The sequence below is a fragment of the Cygnus olor genome, chromosome 7 (genome assembly GCF_009769625.2).
Source record: "Cygnus olor isolate bCygOlo1 chromosome 7, bCygOlo1.pri.v2, whole genome shotgun sequence".
Taxonomy (NCBI): Eukaryota; Metazoa; Chordata; class Aves; order Anseriformes; family Anatidae; genus Cygnus; species Cygnus olor.
In genome coordinates, this window is record NC_049175.1 from 26,528,080 (window position 1) to 26,543,726 (window position 15,647).

The 15,647-nt window shown below is 40.4% G+C and overlaps 1 protein-coding gene across 5 annotated transcripts in view; it reads right to left on the reverse strand.

Moving 5' to 3' along the window:
- Window positions 1-667: 667 nt before the first annotated feature.
- The window catches only part of SORCS1 (sortilin related VPS10 domain containing receptor 1), a 287,317-nt gene continuing 272,337 nt past the window's right edge, over window positions 668-15,647 (reverse strand). Inside the window, exons 24-28 of one of the 5 annotated variants that reach the window (XM_040564073.1) lie at window positions 10,844-10,943; window positions 6,009-6,114; window positions 5,672-5,832; window positions 4,198-4,316; window positions 668-2,863 (exon numbers count right to left, since the gene is read on the reverse strand). In XM_040564073.1, coding sequence (XP_040420007.1) covers window positions 2,807-2,863; window positions 4,198-4,316; window positions 5,672-5,832; window positions 6,009-6,114; window positions 10,844-10,943 — 543 coding nt within the window. In that variant the 3' untranslated portion in view covers window positions 668-2,806. Of the gene's footprint in view, window positions 2,864-4,111; window positions 4,134-4,197; window positions 4,317-5,671; window positions 5,833-6,008; window positions 6,115-10,843; window positions 10,944-15,647 lie in introns of all 5 variants that reach the window. The other 4 variants (XM_040564076.1, XM_040564074.1, XM_040564075.1 and 1 more) reach the window with 4 other exon arrangements.

Sequence of the window (15,647 nt, forward strand, 5' to 3'; positions counted from 1 at the left end):
ACAGGTACAAAACAGGCTAGAGAAATGAACCAGGAGATAGTTATAAGAAGCAGAATGGTCTGGTGCTTGCATTCTAACTTGAAAAGCAGAGCAGCTACATTTTCTTTCTTTTTCTCAACAACATGTATCCACTGTTATCTGGCAAGCTGACTGAAACTTCCTATGCTTCATTGCTTTCATGTGTAAAACCTGATTAATTAGTAATTGCAATACCTAAAATGTTCCTTCATCAATGTTGGCAAAAGTATATTTGAAAGGGACCTTTGGCAGTGAGTGTGCATAGGGTTGGATAACCGTGGGCAGAGAATGGAGCTGGAACTCAAGGGAGCTACTCAGAACTCTGCCATTGCCAGTTTGGAAACCAGAAAAAGAGCATTTCAGATCTGCATCCTTCAGTTTCCCCACCTGTAAAACAGAGATAACAGTACCTATCTTCACTTATGAAGCACTTTGCCCAAGGGCTAGGAAAGTTAACTTCATCTTGGCACCTTGCTTCTAAGAATGGCATCATTTCAGAAGCACAGTTATCACCATCTCTTACTCCTGTGCTTCCCATGCTACTGAACAATCCTTTATTTTCAAAGGTATTCTCTTCCTCCTGTTTTAAAGTCATCAGTTATCCCAATCCAGGACGGAGTATTAAAATGAGCAACAAAAACACGGGCCTTCATTTAGAGACATAATCTGTTTAATAAATATGACTGTAAAAGCAATAAACAATAGCAATTATACAGTAGGCTACATTGTATTTAACGAAAGGGAAAAAGAAGATGAAAAAGTACATCAAAAAAAGTAATTTTAAAATTAGAAATAGTTCCAACACTATAAGAAAACTTTTTGATTGGCTTACTATAAAAATAAGTTGGCTAATGTTGGACCTCAGTGGGGAGTATTATACAATTTATGCCAAAAGTTTTCCATCATTCTTAAAGCTGTAGTTGCAAACACAATAGCAAAGCCATACAAACTGTTGTGTTTCTACCTGTCTGCAGAGAAGCTACAGAAAGAGGCAGAAGACTCCATATTGTGATTATCCTTTGACTACTATAGGTCTAATGCTCTTATATTTGGTATCACCTTTTTATTTTTTCCTTTGCCATCAAGCAGTTTGGTTGGGGCTTATGCCCAATTTGTGACAGAAAAATTTTCAAAACCATCCTCTCCCAGCCCCAGAACTCCAGACTATGCCAGTAATGCTGCTTTGTCCTGTTTCTGATGCAAGTTGCCATGTGCAATGTTTATTGAACAAAACTCATTCACTTCAGGAATCAGGGTGCCCCCTAAGTGTGCTGCATTGATTGTGAACCAGCTGGTATTTGCTTTCACCTAACATATTTAAGTAAATGTATATTGGTTACTGTCTTTCTCTCTTTGCACTTCAAAACAAAATCCTGGTGCTAAGTTTACCTGAGTTGCATTGGAAATCAATAGGTGTGATGGACACAGTTTAGGCTTCAGCCAGCTACACAGTGTCCTGGAAAGACTTGTTTGAGGTGTGCTAAGCCTGCTTTCCTCCTGTTCCCTTGCATAGTCTACATGCACATGTCGTGCAGTCACGGTTCTAGTTGCAGTGTAAGACACAACCTTATGGTATTGGTAAGAACTCAAAATCTCGTACACAAGAGCAGTCCTATAGTGCTGGGGCTCAAAATGCACGGGAACAATCTCAAGCCAAATCCTACTTTACTCTCGCCCCCTCCACCCAGAATGGCAGTAGTTTGCAGATCTGCAACCAAGGGGGTTTGCCAAGAAGTCCATGAGAAACTGCACACAGGCTGTTCCCTGCTCCCTGTTATATTGACAAGGTGTCTTTCAAAAATAATGATAGGCCTTGGGGTGACTTCCAAAAGGTAGAGATCTGGGACTTCCCCAGACAACTCCATAGATCAACACTAAAAGCAGCTGAGGGTGTTATTAGGCTTTCTCTTAGCCCAAATTCAAGGTGTAAGGCTGGTACAAAGTACAGTGTAAGTTCATGCTGGCAATAACCTCCTAAAAGTACAGTGGCAATAAGCTCCTAAAAGTACAGTTTGGACAGACCTCCTCGTCTGTAATGCATCCTTATTCTGTTCAGTCCAAGGTTAGGGGGCAGAAAGTTACTTCTGAGCAGTACTATCAAAGGAATGCCTTGGTGTGAATAGGCTAAAAAGCCATTTAATAAAGAGTCTGGCTTTGCAGGTGGAGTCGTCCATGCTCACACCCAGCCTCCACACAGCCATGGGGTGTGAACAGCAGCTGCAGCTAAAGGAACGAAGGGCAGAGTCCAAACGAAGACATAAACCAGACTGACCCAAGATTTTCAGTGCCTTTAAACTCCAGTGTGATTTCTTGTGTGTGACCTATGAAAGTCTATTGGGGCAGCTAGCCTTCCCGCAGCCCAAAGTGCTAAAAGAGCAGTTAAATCTAAAGCCAAGAACCCTAAATGCTCCCTCCCACCTCCCCAGCCCTTCTCCCCCACATCCCAGCCCACCCATCTCCCTAAAGAAGAGACCCCCATGCATATTCTTGGCCTATATCATTATGAATTTTCTACAAATTAGAGACAGATCAGAAAAAAAGAGAGAGTGGAGGGGTGAAGGGAAGGGCTGCAGGGGTAAATAGTGATATCAGTTCCTCTCCCCCCACCCCCCACTAAAATTTTACACCTGTACAATGCAGTTCCGCTATGGTGTCAGTATAATGTCCACATGCACAGGCTTAAAGCTAAAAACCCTTTGTCATCTGAAGAATTAAAAAGTCCAAATGCAATGAGCTCTCCTCTTTTTTTCAATATAGATATATATATTGGTGTCCTCAATTCAACCATTTACATAGGTAGGGATTTCTTTTGTGCTCTGAGGCTCAGCAGCTGTGGAAATGCTTCCTGTGGCAAAGAAAGAACAAAATAAGAGTCAGTAAACAACAAGCGTGTTTAGACAAAGATGTTTGAAGGTATCACTTTGCTGGCCTTTGGGATTCAGCTGTTCCAGACTGACACCTTCCCAGAAATGTTTTCTTGTCATTCAAAACACTGAAGGTGATGTCCTGTTCTTTTACTAATGAATGAGGATGATTCACCCATGTTGAACAGAAGAGGGAGAGACCAGAGCAGAAGGGTGGAGGGAAGGAGGGGTTGAGGTCCTCAGAGGAAATGTGTAACTCATTTGCAATTATAGTGTTAGAGATTCCATAAATAACCTTAAGTTTTGCCTTTGCAAAAGAAGAGCCTAAACTTCCACATCCAGAAGATAGGAACTGTGTTTTTTGCTGCCAGGGTTTGGAGAGAAAATTAAACGATCCAGGGACATTCATTAGATTTCTCCAAGGAAGGGATGTTAGTCCCTGGATGTTAGTCAAAGGGGTTGAAAAAAATAACTGGCTTCTGAACAAGCATACAAAAGAGAAACACCCAATTACAGACTTGCTTTGTTTTCCCAAAAGCAAGAAAACTCATTAAAAAATAAATTGCTGATTTCCAGAAACAGATGAGGTGGTTATATAGGAGAGTGAAGAGACTTTGCACTTTCTATTCTGTTCACACCTAGGTCCAGACCTTTCCATTTTGTCAATGAGCTCTGATTTAGTTTCCTCATTCATCTTACTGCCAGGATGGAAAACACTCTTAGGAAGTTTGTTGTACTGATCCCTTTTGATAGAGAATTGAGTTTATCTATCCCACACATTCACCTTTTGTGCTCACTGGTGCATTTACAGGTGAAAATCAAGGATGTATAAAAGGCCAATTTCTGGTTCAATACAGTGTCAAGCAGCACAGGGTACAGCTGAGAAATCCTCAAAATGCTGGATATTGTAGAAAGCCAGAAAAGCTATAGTTGCACCAAATGAAAACCTACCCCTACAATTGGCTTTTGACTGCTCTGTTCCTAAAGGCTTCAAAGGATTAGTTCCCAACACCAGCAAGAGCAGTTTTGAAGCTATGTTCACTAGAGCTAGCAGGTGGTTGACTGTTGTCACTTCAGTCCAAGTGACCTGTGAAAATATGTTTGCCTGCCCCTGGAATGGTGTGAACCATGGTCATTACATTCCTTTAGAAAGAAGAAGCTCAAAGCCCATCTAACTCTGGTAACAGAGTCTTGGCCTGAAATTGGGTGTTTCTCTCTTAGCAACTTACATCAGTTTTGCCTTGGAGGCTTCTGGGGTAAAAAGGAAAAAAAAAAAAAAAAAAAAAGAAAAGAATTGTTAAAATTTAGGACCCACCGCTCCGGGTCGTGGCTTGAAACCTCTTGGTGATCCACAAGCCTTTTGGAAGTCCTCTGTCCAGACTACCTTGGTTGCATTTCCTTTCCTTGGGTTCTGGACTGTGGCCTGGGGTTGCTCTGTATGGGGAACACCACATGGGAAGGTTGGTCCCCTCACTCCATCCTGTGTACTCCTAAGCAGGGATGTCCAGGTCTGCTGATGGATAGCTGCTAAAAAGCTTTTAATAGCTACCAGATCTCCCCTTGGTTAATGGGTGACAAGAGATCACTATTGATTGCAGTGGGGCTTCCACTTTAGACATCAGTTAGACATCAAGAGACTTTCCTCTTTTTCCTTCTAGGATGTTTCACAGGCCACAATCTTAGCACAACACATTCCCTCTTTTAATTGCCCTTCCCCTTGCTCCCCCTCCATGGTAGCTACAACAACAAATCTGCTTTAGCAAACTCCTGTACAATTTAGGGACATCCTCAGGTGAGAACTAACACTTGGTTAACCTAATGAAATTGTGCAAATAAGGGATCTCAGTTACAACTATGCCTCACTTCTGTCTGAGACAAAACAGCTATACATTTTAATTTCTCTAAAATCGGTCCATGTTCTTACTTGCAGGACAAGTTCCTGCAAGTTCCTGTGGTCTAGGCCTGCAGAGCTGTCACCTCACAAGTGAAGCTGAGCAATGTCTGTGTAATTCTTGAGTAATGCCTGAGTAGTGTTGGCTTTAGAAGAACATGTCCCCAGGCTGAAACCTCCCTTCTCCATCCATCCCAACAGTTTTAATGTAGCCAGGGTAACATAATATAAGCATGCGCAAATGTGTGACTGATCCCAGTATGCTCACTTCAACTTTGCTCACTTTAGGTCCTACAAAGGCCTGCTTTGCTAAGTTTTCAACCACAGAGTCCTGTGGGAGAATCGGCCTGAGGGCAAACCTAGCTGTCCAATGCTGACATCCCAGGTTTTGCTCTGTTTCTCTGAGAATCAGTCAGGCTAGCATTGCTGCTGGCGATGAGGTCTGGCACAGCATGAAGGCCATAGCAGTGAAAACGTCAACAAATATTTAACTTTTAGATTTGACTTACCGAATCACCTGCTCACCAGCATGTTCCAGGTGAGGGTGGCTGAAGTTCTCCTGGACAGGACTCAGGTGTGGGGCGTAGCCCCGCAACTACATCAGCCCCAGCAAAATAAATCAAATTGCCTTATAATGCAGGATTTTTGAGAAGGGAAGAGGATCTACACAGAGCAACTAGGAGAGGGGAAAAGCCTAAAGTTGTTTCTCTCCCTTTCACCACAGGGCAGTGAGGGAGAGGGGAGAGTTAGCAAGGTTTCCTGTAGCAAAACTAACACTGCAGCAGAAGAGGATGGCAAGAGGAGTGTGCAGGAAGATGGGAAGGGGGAAGGCTGAGAAAAGGGTTAGCCAATTATAAGTCAGAGTCTGACCAGCTGCAGGATGCTGCAAGTTATTTACCTATGGGCTGGACATCCAACTTCTCATCTACTAGTTGCTCAGGGCTCATCAGCTCACTTTGAGGGACATTAGGTATGCTTTCCCTCTGACTGACTGGACTGATCATCTCTTGATCTTTTTCATTCTGCATCTGTGCATATATATTAAGGCCAGGAATCTTCCTAAAACATTAACAGAAACCATCATTGTGGGGTACTCTGGCAGATGATGTACCAGCAGTTTTTGCAAACCAAGAAAAAAAAAAAAAACTGTGAAAAGAAAACCCAGCAAACAAAACCCAGATGCCTCAGTGACAGGTGGCAGTGGGGAGAAGGAAATGGCCCAGGGAAGGTCATACCTTTTGAATTTGTAGATTACAAACACAGCTAGTCCCACAAAAACGACAGAGAGGAGCATCAACATAGCTGAACCACTATGGCTGGGAGTCGGGTCCACCAGGGGAGCTGCAAGAGAGGGGAAGAAGGTTAGAGCCACCTCCAGCCTGGAGTGAAAATTATTCTTTCCAAAAATTTAGTTTATTCTCCACTGGCACTTGTAACAGGTCTCATCTGTCCACTTGTTTCCAGGGCCCCTCTCCCTTTCTAAAAAAGCTGTGGAGAAACCTGGGTTCAGACTACCTGTAGTGCTCTACCTAACCCCTGAAGGCTCTATAACTTTTTTAGAGTCTTCTCCTCAGAAGAACATCTGAAACGTGTTGCAGACAACTATCTAAGGTAGTTGCAAACAAGGTCACTTGAGTATCAAAACCAGACGTTCTGGAGCATCCTGGAGCTATCTATGGGCTAACTTGTCATGTTGACTTTTTATTTTGCTTGGAACCAGTCTGGGTAGCTCCCAATACATGGTGAATAATGAACAACTGGCTACTGAATTTTACTTAAGCAATGATTCCCACCAAACATATTGCTGTCTTCTGTCCTCTTCTGTCCAGAACAGAAGTCCAGTGCCCTTCACAAACACTGCCTCAGCACCCATGCCTTACCATGGCAAGCTCTTCTCACATCTTTGACATTTTTCATTCTTTCCTCTATCCCTTTCATCTCTTCTGAACACTTTTTTTTTTTTTTTTTTTCCCCTTTGTGCCCTGTTCTCTTCCCCAGGAGTCTTCCTTGCAAGGAAGTGCACAGGTTGAAAAAATAAAATAAAAACAAACAAAAAAGCCTAACCATACAAAAACTCCCCGTGCTTCTCCTCAAAGTTTTGTGCAGTGTATTTTCATAGCGTCTTTCAAAATAAAGCCACACAAAACAGCCAGAGTGTGGCTTTCCCAGAAATACAAAATAAACTACATTAAATAGAGACAGTTTCCATCACTTATATATACACACAATAACAGAAAGACATCTAGCATCCACAGAGGGACACAGAGATCCAGCAGTCTCCACTGCTCATGCAGACACTAATAAAACAGATTGTAGACAGACATGCACCTGTAGATGTGCCACAGAGTAGAGCTAATGCACACAGCAGGTACATCCTCACTGACTGCCTATATCTGGTGTTACACATGGAAGAAAATGAGGGTAGTGACTTCTCTGCAAGGCAGTGGATGTTAACTTGAACCATTGCCACATGAATCCTCTCTCTCTTGCCCCAATCCACACACACCGAGCAGACCCGTTCTAAAACACAGCAAACAAAAATTATGCACTCGCAAGCAAATACTTACTCAGGCTCACATATCACACACGGACGCTTTCAGCAGTCACACTCAGCCTGATAAAACTGAAATTTACAATGAGAAGTGGAAAAAAAAAAAACTTTCATCAAGCAGGCTAGGCTCAGGAAGCTGAGGCACTAGGGTGAAATATCTATTACTATGAATTCCTCACACATGTCTCCACTGTGTCCTTTGTGTCTGTACTTTGTGGGTCTCTGCAGTTCTGTGGGATGACAAAGTGGCTCTCTGACCGATTCAGGCTCAGTATCACTCAATGTTCTTGTTCTAATGCCGCACTCAGAGTCTGGTAATAAACAGCTATTTAACTGCTTTGTGAGGAACGCTGGCATATTTTACTCTGCCTTAGAGTGGAGATTATTGTTCTCTGTGTTGGGGACATTTTATTTTATTTTATTTTATTTTATTTATTTTTTAAGAAGGAGGAATGAACATGATGAATAGATTTCAATCTGTTGTCCAGAATTGCCATAAATTAATCCTTTCTCCAGTGTGGCCTGAACAAAGAAGACGGAGGTGTGAAATGTGCTGAATCTAATGCCCATCATTCTGTGCTCCAGGGAATGCATGTGTTTACATACAACATGCACAGAGGCTCATTTCTGCAGGTTCTGCTTGAATATTCACACCAAGTTAATTTAGATATCTGCACTTTTGTTCCCTGCAGCTTCTCCGCTGCAGAAATATCTGCTGTGCATGACCAAGCACACACACAAGAAGTAACATGTGTGTGCACTGAGGCATGGGGATGTACTTACATACATGTGTGCATACATTTATGTACATGTGCACTTACTTACACATACACTTGATGAGATGAGTGGTTAGGTCAACCTTAGCTAATAGCTGCCAGGAGTCCAGCACAAAGTCACAGTGAAAAAGTGATACCACAGACCAGAACTGCATCTCTGAACCACATGTATCCCTCTGGTTTGTGTTTTCTAGGGACTGCTTCTGGTGCTGCCTTGTGTGAACCAGTTGCAGGTTTCCTTGCTTTATTTTATTATTTTTAAGAGCTTGCGTTTCAAATACACAATTTTTTCTTCTTCCTTGACAACTCAAACAATAGTTTTCATCAGCAAAGTAAATCCCTCTTTTGGCATTTTGTCAAATTCTAAACTGTCCTCAAGTTTTGATGTCATGAAATTGGGCTTTTTATTTAGACCAGGAATTAAATCGTGACATCAGCAGCTTGATAAGGTGCCATGTTTCCTCAGAGACCCCACAGCAGCTGCTCTTTGGACTATTTAAATATCTAGTTTGGCAGTCCATGATTATTTTACATTCTCACTGAATCATATTTCTGTAAGAGACACAATCCTGTAGGGTTCCTATAGGACACTGTGAAGCTGGTTACAGCAATTACTCACATCTCTACAGAAGCATAGGAGAGAAGCACAACAAAGCCTACCTTGCAGGGTAAATGAGTATTTCCTTCTATTATGGACAAAGAGTACTCATTCCTGGTGTGTGCATAGGTACAAAAACATACAGTTTCAGTGAGCTAAAGATCCTGTATTTACAAAGGGTGTCTCAGCTGAGAACCCTCTGCTTCAGTCTGAGTGAGCAAGAAACAGGCCAGCGTGTACCTTGAGGCTCTACTATTATTTAGCATGGCAGTATGCCATAATGAAAGACCCTGTCTTTTGGTTTACACAGGGCAGAAAACAAAGGTTTAGCAGCCCAGGAGAAATGTTAATATACCTCTGCTTACTATCTGGCTTTAGGATTTGACCTACCCAGCTTTTAGCCACCTCTGAGCATGGACGGAGCAGCTGCAGACCCTCTGCATCCCCTATTGCAGAGATGCACCAAAGTCCTCTCCCAGAAGCTGCAGAAGGCTTCTACATATAGTACAAATCTTGGATTCAGGTTCACCCTGTATTAAATATGAGCCTGGAGACGTGATTTTAAGTGTCATGTTTCCACTGAATGAAATCTAGAACATCCCCTCAGTAGCAAGAGGTAAAGATGAACTTTTCCCACATATTTCTGAGGCAATTCTTTCTAACCATAATGTATTAGAAAAGGCCTGTAGGATCTTCAGGGACAGAAGAATCAAATGTTCATTTGGGGGTTGATCTTGACTTTAATGAACATTGATCAAAAGGCAAAACAGCCTTGTGCATAGGCATTGTAAGTGCACAGAAACAAATTACAAAAGCAGTGAGCAATTTCAGGTAACTCCGTGTTGGTGTTCACATTAAGATGCTCTCAGATAGCCTCCCTAGAATTCGGAGATGGGCACTGACAGTTTTCTAAAAATGCATACGGTATCACTGGTCATAATCATACGGTCATTGTTGAAAACTCAGGCCAAAGTTCACTTCATTGGCAACAATTATTGTATGAAATATATACAAAATAGAATCTTAAACATAAAGACGTGCAATTCTTCTATGTCATATGTCTATTAATATTTTTTTTACAATCTACAAAAGAAAAAAAGTTAAACTTATACTGACTGCCCATGCTGCCTTTTTTTTTTTTTTCCACTGTAGGGATTAATCAGCTTTTCTATGCTTTTGTTTTTAACTTGTCTAAAAGTAAGCATCTGATCATCTGTTCCACCGATAATGGAAAGCTAAACATGCAGCAATATTTGCAGAGCAGCTATTAGCGAGTTCTACTTAGGAAACATGAAGTATTGCAAACATCAAGGCTTTCTTTCAGGAGGATTTAAATGCAGTCACACTACACTTTCTTAACAGTCTCTTCTTACCCTTTATTGACAAGGCAGCACATGGGCTGACACCAGTTTGGGCAGACCTGTTCACACCATGCAAATGGTTTTGTAGAGCAGTTCACTGATGTGAGTGAACTGAGGCTTATTTGCCTGTTATCAGAGAAACTGACAACAACTGATCAGAATTATGAGTTCTCCCCAGCAAATCCTAGGGAAAAGCAATTCCTAAGAATCCCGAGCATGGATTAGTATGTTCCATCTCTTGCAATAGTTAAACAGGCTGTGAAATGAGGGTTTAGCATACAGAAAACACAGAGACACATGTAATTAAATATAAGGACTTCGAAGATGGTTCATTTTGAGATAGGATTAGTTAAAGGGCAAACTGCCTAATCTTGTGTGTGTGCTCATGCAAATTGATTCTGGTCTTTCTGACTGCTGAACAACTTCTGAACTATGCTTAGTTGATATGAATTCTCATTGAATAAAATACCAGAAAATGTCCAAAGCTAGCTGGTAACCCTTGCACTCTGTGATCCAGACTGAATACATCATGGTGCTGCTTAGCTGTTGAATATTTCAGAAACAGCAGAAAAGCACATACTTCTACTGCTAGTTATACTGTATTTCCAACACAACAGCAAGTTCTTGACATAAATAAACAGTAATACCTAAAAACAAAAGTGCCACTATACTTTTTTGGCATGACAAAGAAAGGTGAGGCATAGTGGGCATTTTAATATCTGCGCATACACTGAGTTGTGCTACAGATCAACACAGAGGGTGTACAAAGGAAGAGGATACTGACCTGCTGTTAAATGGGCAGCATGCACAAGAATTCGAACCCCTGGCTTCAAATCAAAATGGACAAAGTTTTGCTTCAGTTTCTGGACCAGTATTTCTGAAATCTGGAAACAAGAAGAAAATAAAATATATATTTATTTCTTTATCATCAGTTTAGATTGACAGTAGGTGGATAGGGAATGGAGCTGTATACAAAACAAAGATTTTGCAGAGTTATCAGACTTTCAGAGTACAAATTCTGTACCTTATATAAAGGGGTTTAGTGGCAGCTGAACATGTCTGCCAGCTTTATATCCAGAGTGGTATGTGGATGGCTAGCAATGACGGATACCAACAAATTGTCCCATCACACTGCTTTAGGAGCAGCCCAACAGCAAAAAGGGATTGAGCCTCAAAGGAACATTACACCAGTATGAGTGCCTGCAGGACAATCCTGCAATAGTAAATCAGTGAATTCTATTTAATACCCAAATAAAGACAAGCATTTAAATTGTTAACACTCATTTACTCAAAACAAACAACTTCTTATTCACTGAGTGGTCAGCTTTATGATCTTAGAGCATGTTGACAACATTTGATACACCTGAATCAAAATGAATGGTTTAAGTCCTTACCCCAGCTTGCATTGAATTTCAAGTCCTAGAAACAAATTTAATTTATCCAACTCTGAGTTTCAAGCCAGCTGCTCCCTTATCCTTAAGTACATACCAGAAACAGCTTGAAACTCTGAAAGTGTCTATGCTGTTGACTGAATAGAGTGTGTTTGTCTTACACAAAATGCATGTTATATCTATTCTTCTGGGTTACACAGAGAGAACATGTTCTTATGTTCTCTCTTTCATGGGAGAGAACTCCCACAGAACATTTATATCTCTCAATTGTTCTTCCATAACTGTGAGGACAACAATAAAGCTCTAGCAAAAAATGAAAGCAGGTTATTCATCCTTAAAGCATGAAACAGAAAAGATGAACATTTGTTGAGATAAGACCTTGTGAAATCTGTACAGTAAGAGTCAAGCTTCAGTCCAATTTTTTACTAAACATTATTTTTTCTTTGAGTCGGTTTTTCATATCATGCACATACACCACTTTCTCCATATCACTTCAATTGTATCCAAGAAGTTTCATGCATCTTGCTATCAAAAGCAAAAAATCCAGATAGGTTAATCAAAGAATGGAAGCCTGTAGACACGCTATTGATAGTTTGCTGTGCTTCTTCTGTATGTTCATTCTCTAGGTGTTTCATCTATTTTATCTTTTCTTGCAGCGCTAAGCAATTTTCCAAAGGAATATATCCACTGTTTTGAATGTTCGCTTATTAGGTAGTGGTAGTTGGAACATAACAACAACAACGAACACCACTCCACAACCTGTATGCAATTGCAGAGAATGTTGTGCTTTTACAGCCATACCAAGATCAGTAGGTATAGTACTGTTCAACGCTTAATTTAATTTGTTTTAAATAAATCCATATTTCTTCTTGAAGATTAATGAAAAATTGTCAGAAAAAGAACATTCCAATAATTTTTAAACCATCTTTTTTATGTTCATTTTTGTGTGGTTGAGTTATTTCAGTAAATGCTATCCTGACATGATTAGATGTTCCTTGGCTATCATTCATCACAGTATGAGATTTATCTGCCTCTTCTATTTTTTTAACATTCTTAATGGTTCTTTCAATACTCTTGGCTAGTACACTTCATTTTTGGCTGCTGATCACTTGAATAGGTGCCTTTGGTCCAATAACAATTTGGCAATAACTCTTACAGGCATTTTATTTATATTCTTAATATATCTCTTTAAAGTTTACATTTTTTTTCATGGGTGCCAGAATGAGCAGTAAATATATTTCTTCCAATAGCAAGAAAAAATACCACCTGCTTACAAAGAGCCATATGGTGAGCTCAGAGCAGCAGGGATGGTGACACAAAGCTGTGCAGTACATGAAGAAAGCCTGGGAAGCAAATTATATCTCTCTTTAAGAATTTGAGCATATTAATAACCAAGAGTGACAACTATAAAGAGCGCTTCATCTCTAAAACTGGAGCAACAGATGCAGATGGATATGCTGTAAACCAGGTACATTAATGGCTCATGGAAACAGGGAGAAATATCATCCTGGTCATTTCCAGTCCCAAACGTGACCTAAAAACTCTTCTCGATAGCCCTGCAGGAATTATCTTCATCCTTTGTGCTGTGAGATCCTGATACTGCTGGGGCAGCTGAGCCTACGAAAAAAAGCAACCACAAGACAGTGAACTGAAGAGCCAACCACCTCGTTGTGTCATTCCTTTTCAGCATGGTGTGAGGGCTGCACAAAATGGTCAGGGAAACAGTGTAAAAGCCATATGTGATTCCCTCTATATAAAGAAGGTCTTAACATGTGATATATAACTGAGAATGCAACTTGAAAGTGATGTTACCTACTGGGGGCTTCATCAAAGATTTGGGCAAGAAAGGGAAGAATAGGAGAACCTCAAGAGTCAGCATGAGATGGGACCAGAGATTTTGTTCTGCACCAATAATGTGAAAGACAGCTGCCCTGCCTGAGGACTCCTGCAGTGCAGAGAGAAGAGGGCAAAACACCACCACCAGTAGGGACATTGCAGCTGAGAGCAGCTGTGGCTGCCTCCCAGCAGGCAAGCTGAGCATGAGGGAAAGCTCAACCAATATTCTTGGTTGGCAATCTGATGAAAAGGATTCATAGGAAGGGGAGAGGTAGTAAGAGTGAAATAGTAAGAAAAATGAAGAAAGGAACAGAAAAACACACAACTGGAGTTTATTGTTTTTGTGTTGCACTGTTACCTTGTTGTGAATGAGGACCTCATAGTACTACATCCTGTACAAATGCAACTCAGAAAAAAAAAATGATTTCTCCCTGAAATCATCAATATTTCAGCAGAAGCCTGAAGTAGCCATCACTGTTCCAAGACTATACGCAAAGAGTCAGAACAGACAGCAACTGTTCGTGCTGTTCAGAGTACACAGCTTATTTACTTGGCTCAATTAATTACCTGCTCTCTCTGGCTTTTTGGGTGCAACTTTTTGCGTGGGTCTTTATGAACTCTGAACAAATCTAAAAATGAGTAACAGCCCAAGAATTTTTGCGTAGACCTGTGTGGTGCCAGGAGTTGGACTCCATGATCCTTATGGGTCCCTTCCAACTCGGGATATTCTATGATTCTATTATTCTAAGTGAGAATCAGACATCTGCTTTCTGCATGCAGTTCTGGAGTCTCCTGACATATACTTCTGAGGGAAGAACAGATGCATTCAGACATGTTTTTAAAATGTTTGCTTACTTGCTACAATGTTTTCCTTTCTCTCTCTATGGAAAATCAGATTCTCTTTGGAACAGACATATTAGCAGTGTAGAAAGAGGGAAAAAAATGTTCTGTACAACTAATCTGAAATGTAAACCATATACAAAGACCTATAAACTTCATTATTTGAGGTCAATGAGCAAGTTACACACAGTTCAAGGGCCAACTTCACATTGGAATTGGACACAACTCTCCAGAGTAAATTGGTCCTCATTATATTTACCACACAGTCTCAAGGGGATCTGTGAACTGTAGATATGCACTCAGAAAGCTGGAGAAGTGACATTTCTGCCTTTCTTATTCTATCAAGTCATTTTCTAGCTCAGTGGATCACAAGTTAGTGGACTCTATGATTTGTGTTCAATGTTAACAAAATGTTTTTGAAATAAATCTCCACACAAAGGTTGATCTCAGTCACTGAGGTAATGAAATAGTTTCAATAGGAAACAGTTTAGGTCTTGTGCCTCCCTTTATGTCTGTATTTAAAGTGGTACTATGGAAGCTCTTGTGTTTAAAAAACAGATGAGAAAACATCAAAATGCCTATTTATTTCATGAATAGTTACACGACTCTAATTGAACAACTGAACCCTCAGCTGGGGAACAGGTTGGCCTCAGGAATGTCCCTGTTCCTCTCTCACTCCTGAAGACATAACTCAGCTGAAGACATAACGTCTTAGAATAGCAACCTCCTAATTTATAGTCTTGAAGAATCTCCCTTGTGAAAATAATTAGCTTTCAGAATTAGTTTTGGTCCTTAACTGAGCCTCATTGACTTCATCTGCTTCATTTGCAGAATTAAGCATGATGTGCAAAAATAATTCAGTAATAGAAACCATTCTTCATGTATCATTTTTCATCAAAGGACACATAATGAATAATAATAACAGACAATTTGAGAAGGAAAAGAAAAGAGATTCCAATTTAAAAATGGAACAAAACAAAAATTAATTTAGCTTCTTTTAGCATTTTGTCAGAATTAGGACCATGAAAGAGCTGTGTGCACCTAGAAACAGAATTATCACTCAGAAGAGTATTTTTCCCATACTTCTATTGAATTTTGAAATCTCTGGTGTAAATTGGTTTAGACTAATTGAATGTGATTCAACTGTGCCAGTATGTACTAGTTAAGAATCTAGATCATTTTAAAGATAATGTGTAAAGATGTTAACTAATGAGTGCTACAGTTCTATTCAATTCATTGGGTAAATCAATAAACAACTAAGGGAAGAATCATGCACATTGATTGGTAGGAAGCAACTTGAACTGGTAATACAAAAGTGAATGTGGAGTCAGGGCAAATATGGATTATATTAAACTGTGCCACTCACTAGAAGGCTTTGTTTACTTCACATTGAAGCCTCTGAACCTCACTTGCCTTAGCACTGAAAACACCAGTATCACTGACTTACACAGGTCAGGCAGAAATTTCTTGAGATCCCTTGATGAAAGATGCAAAATTTAAGCTGCCATTAGTATCAAGAGA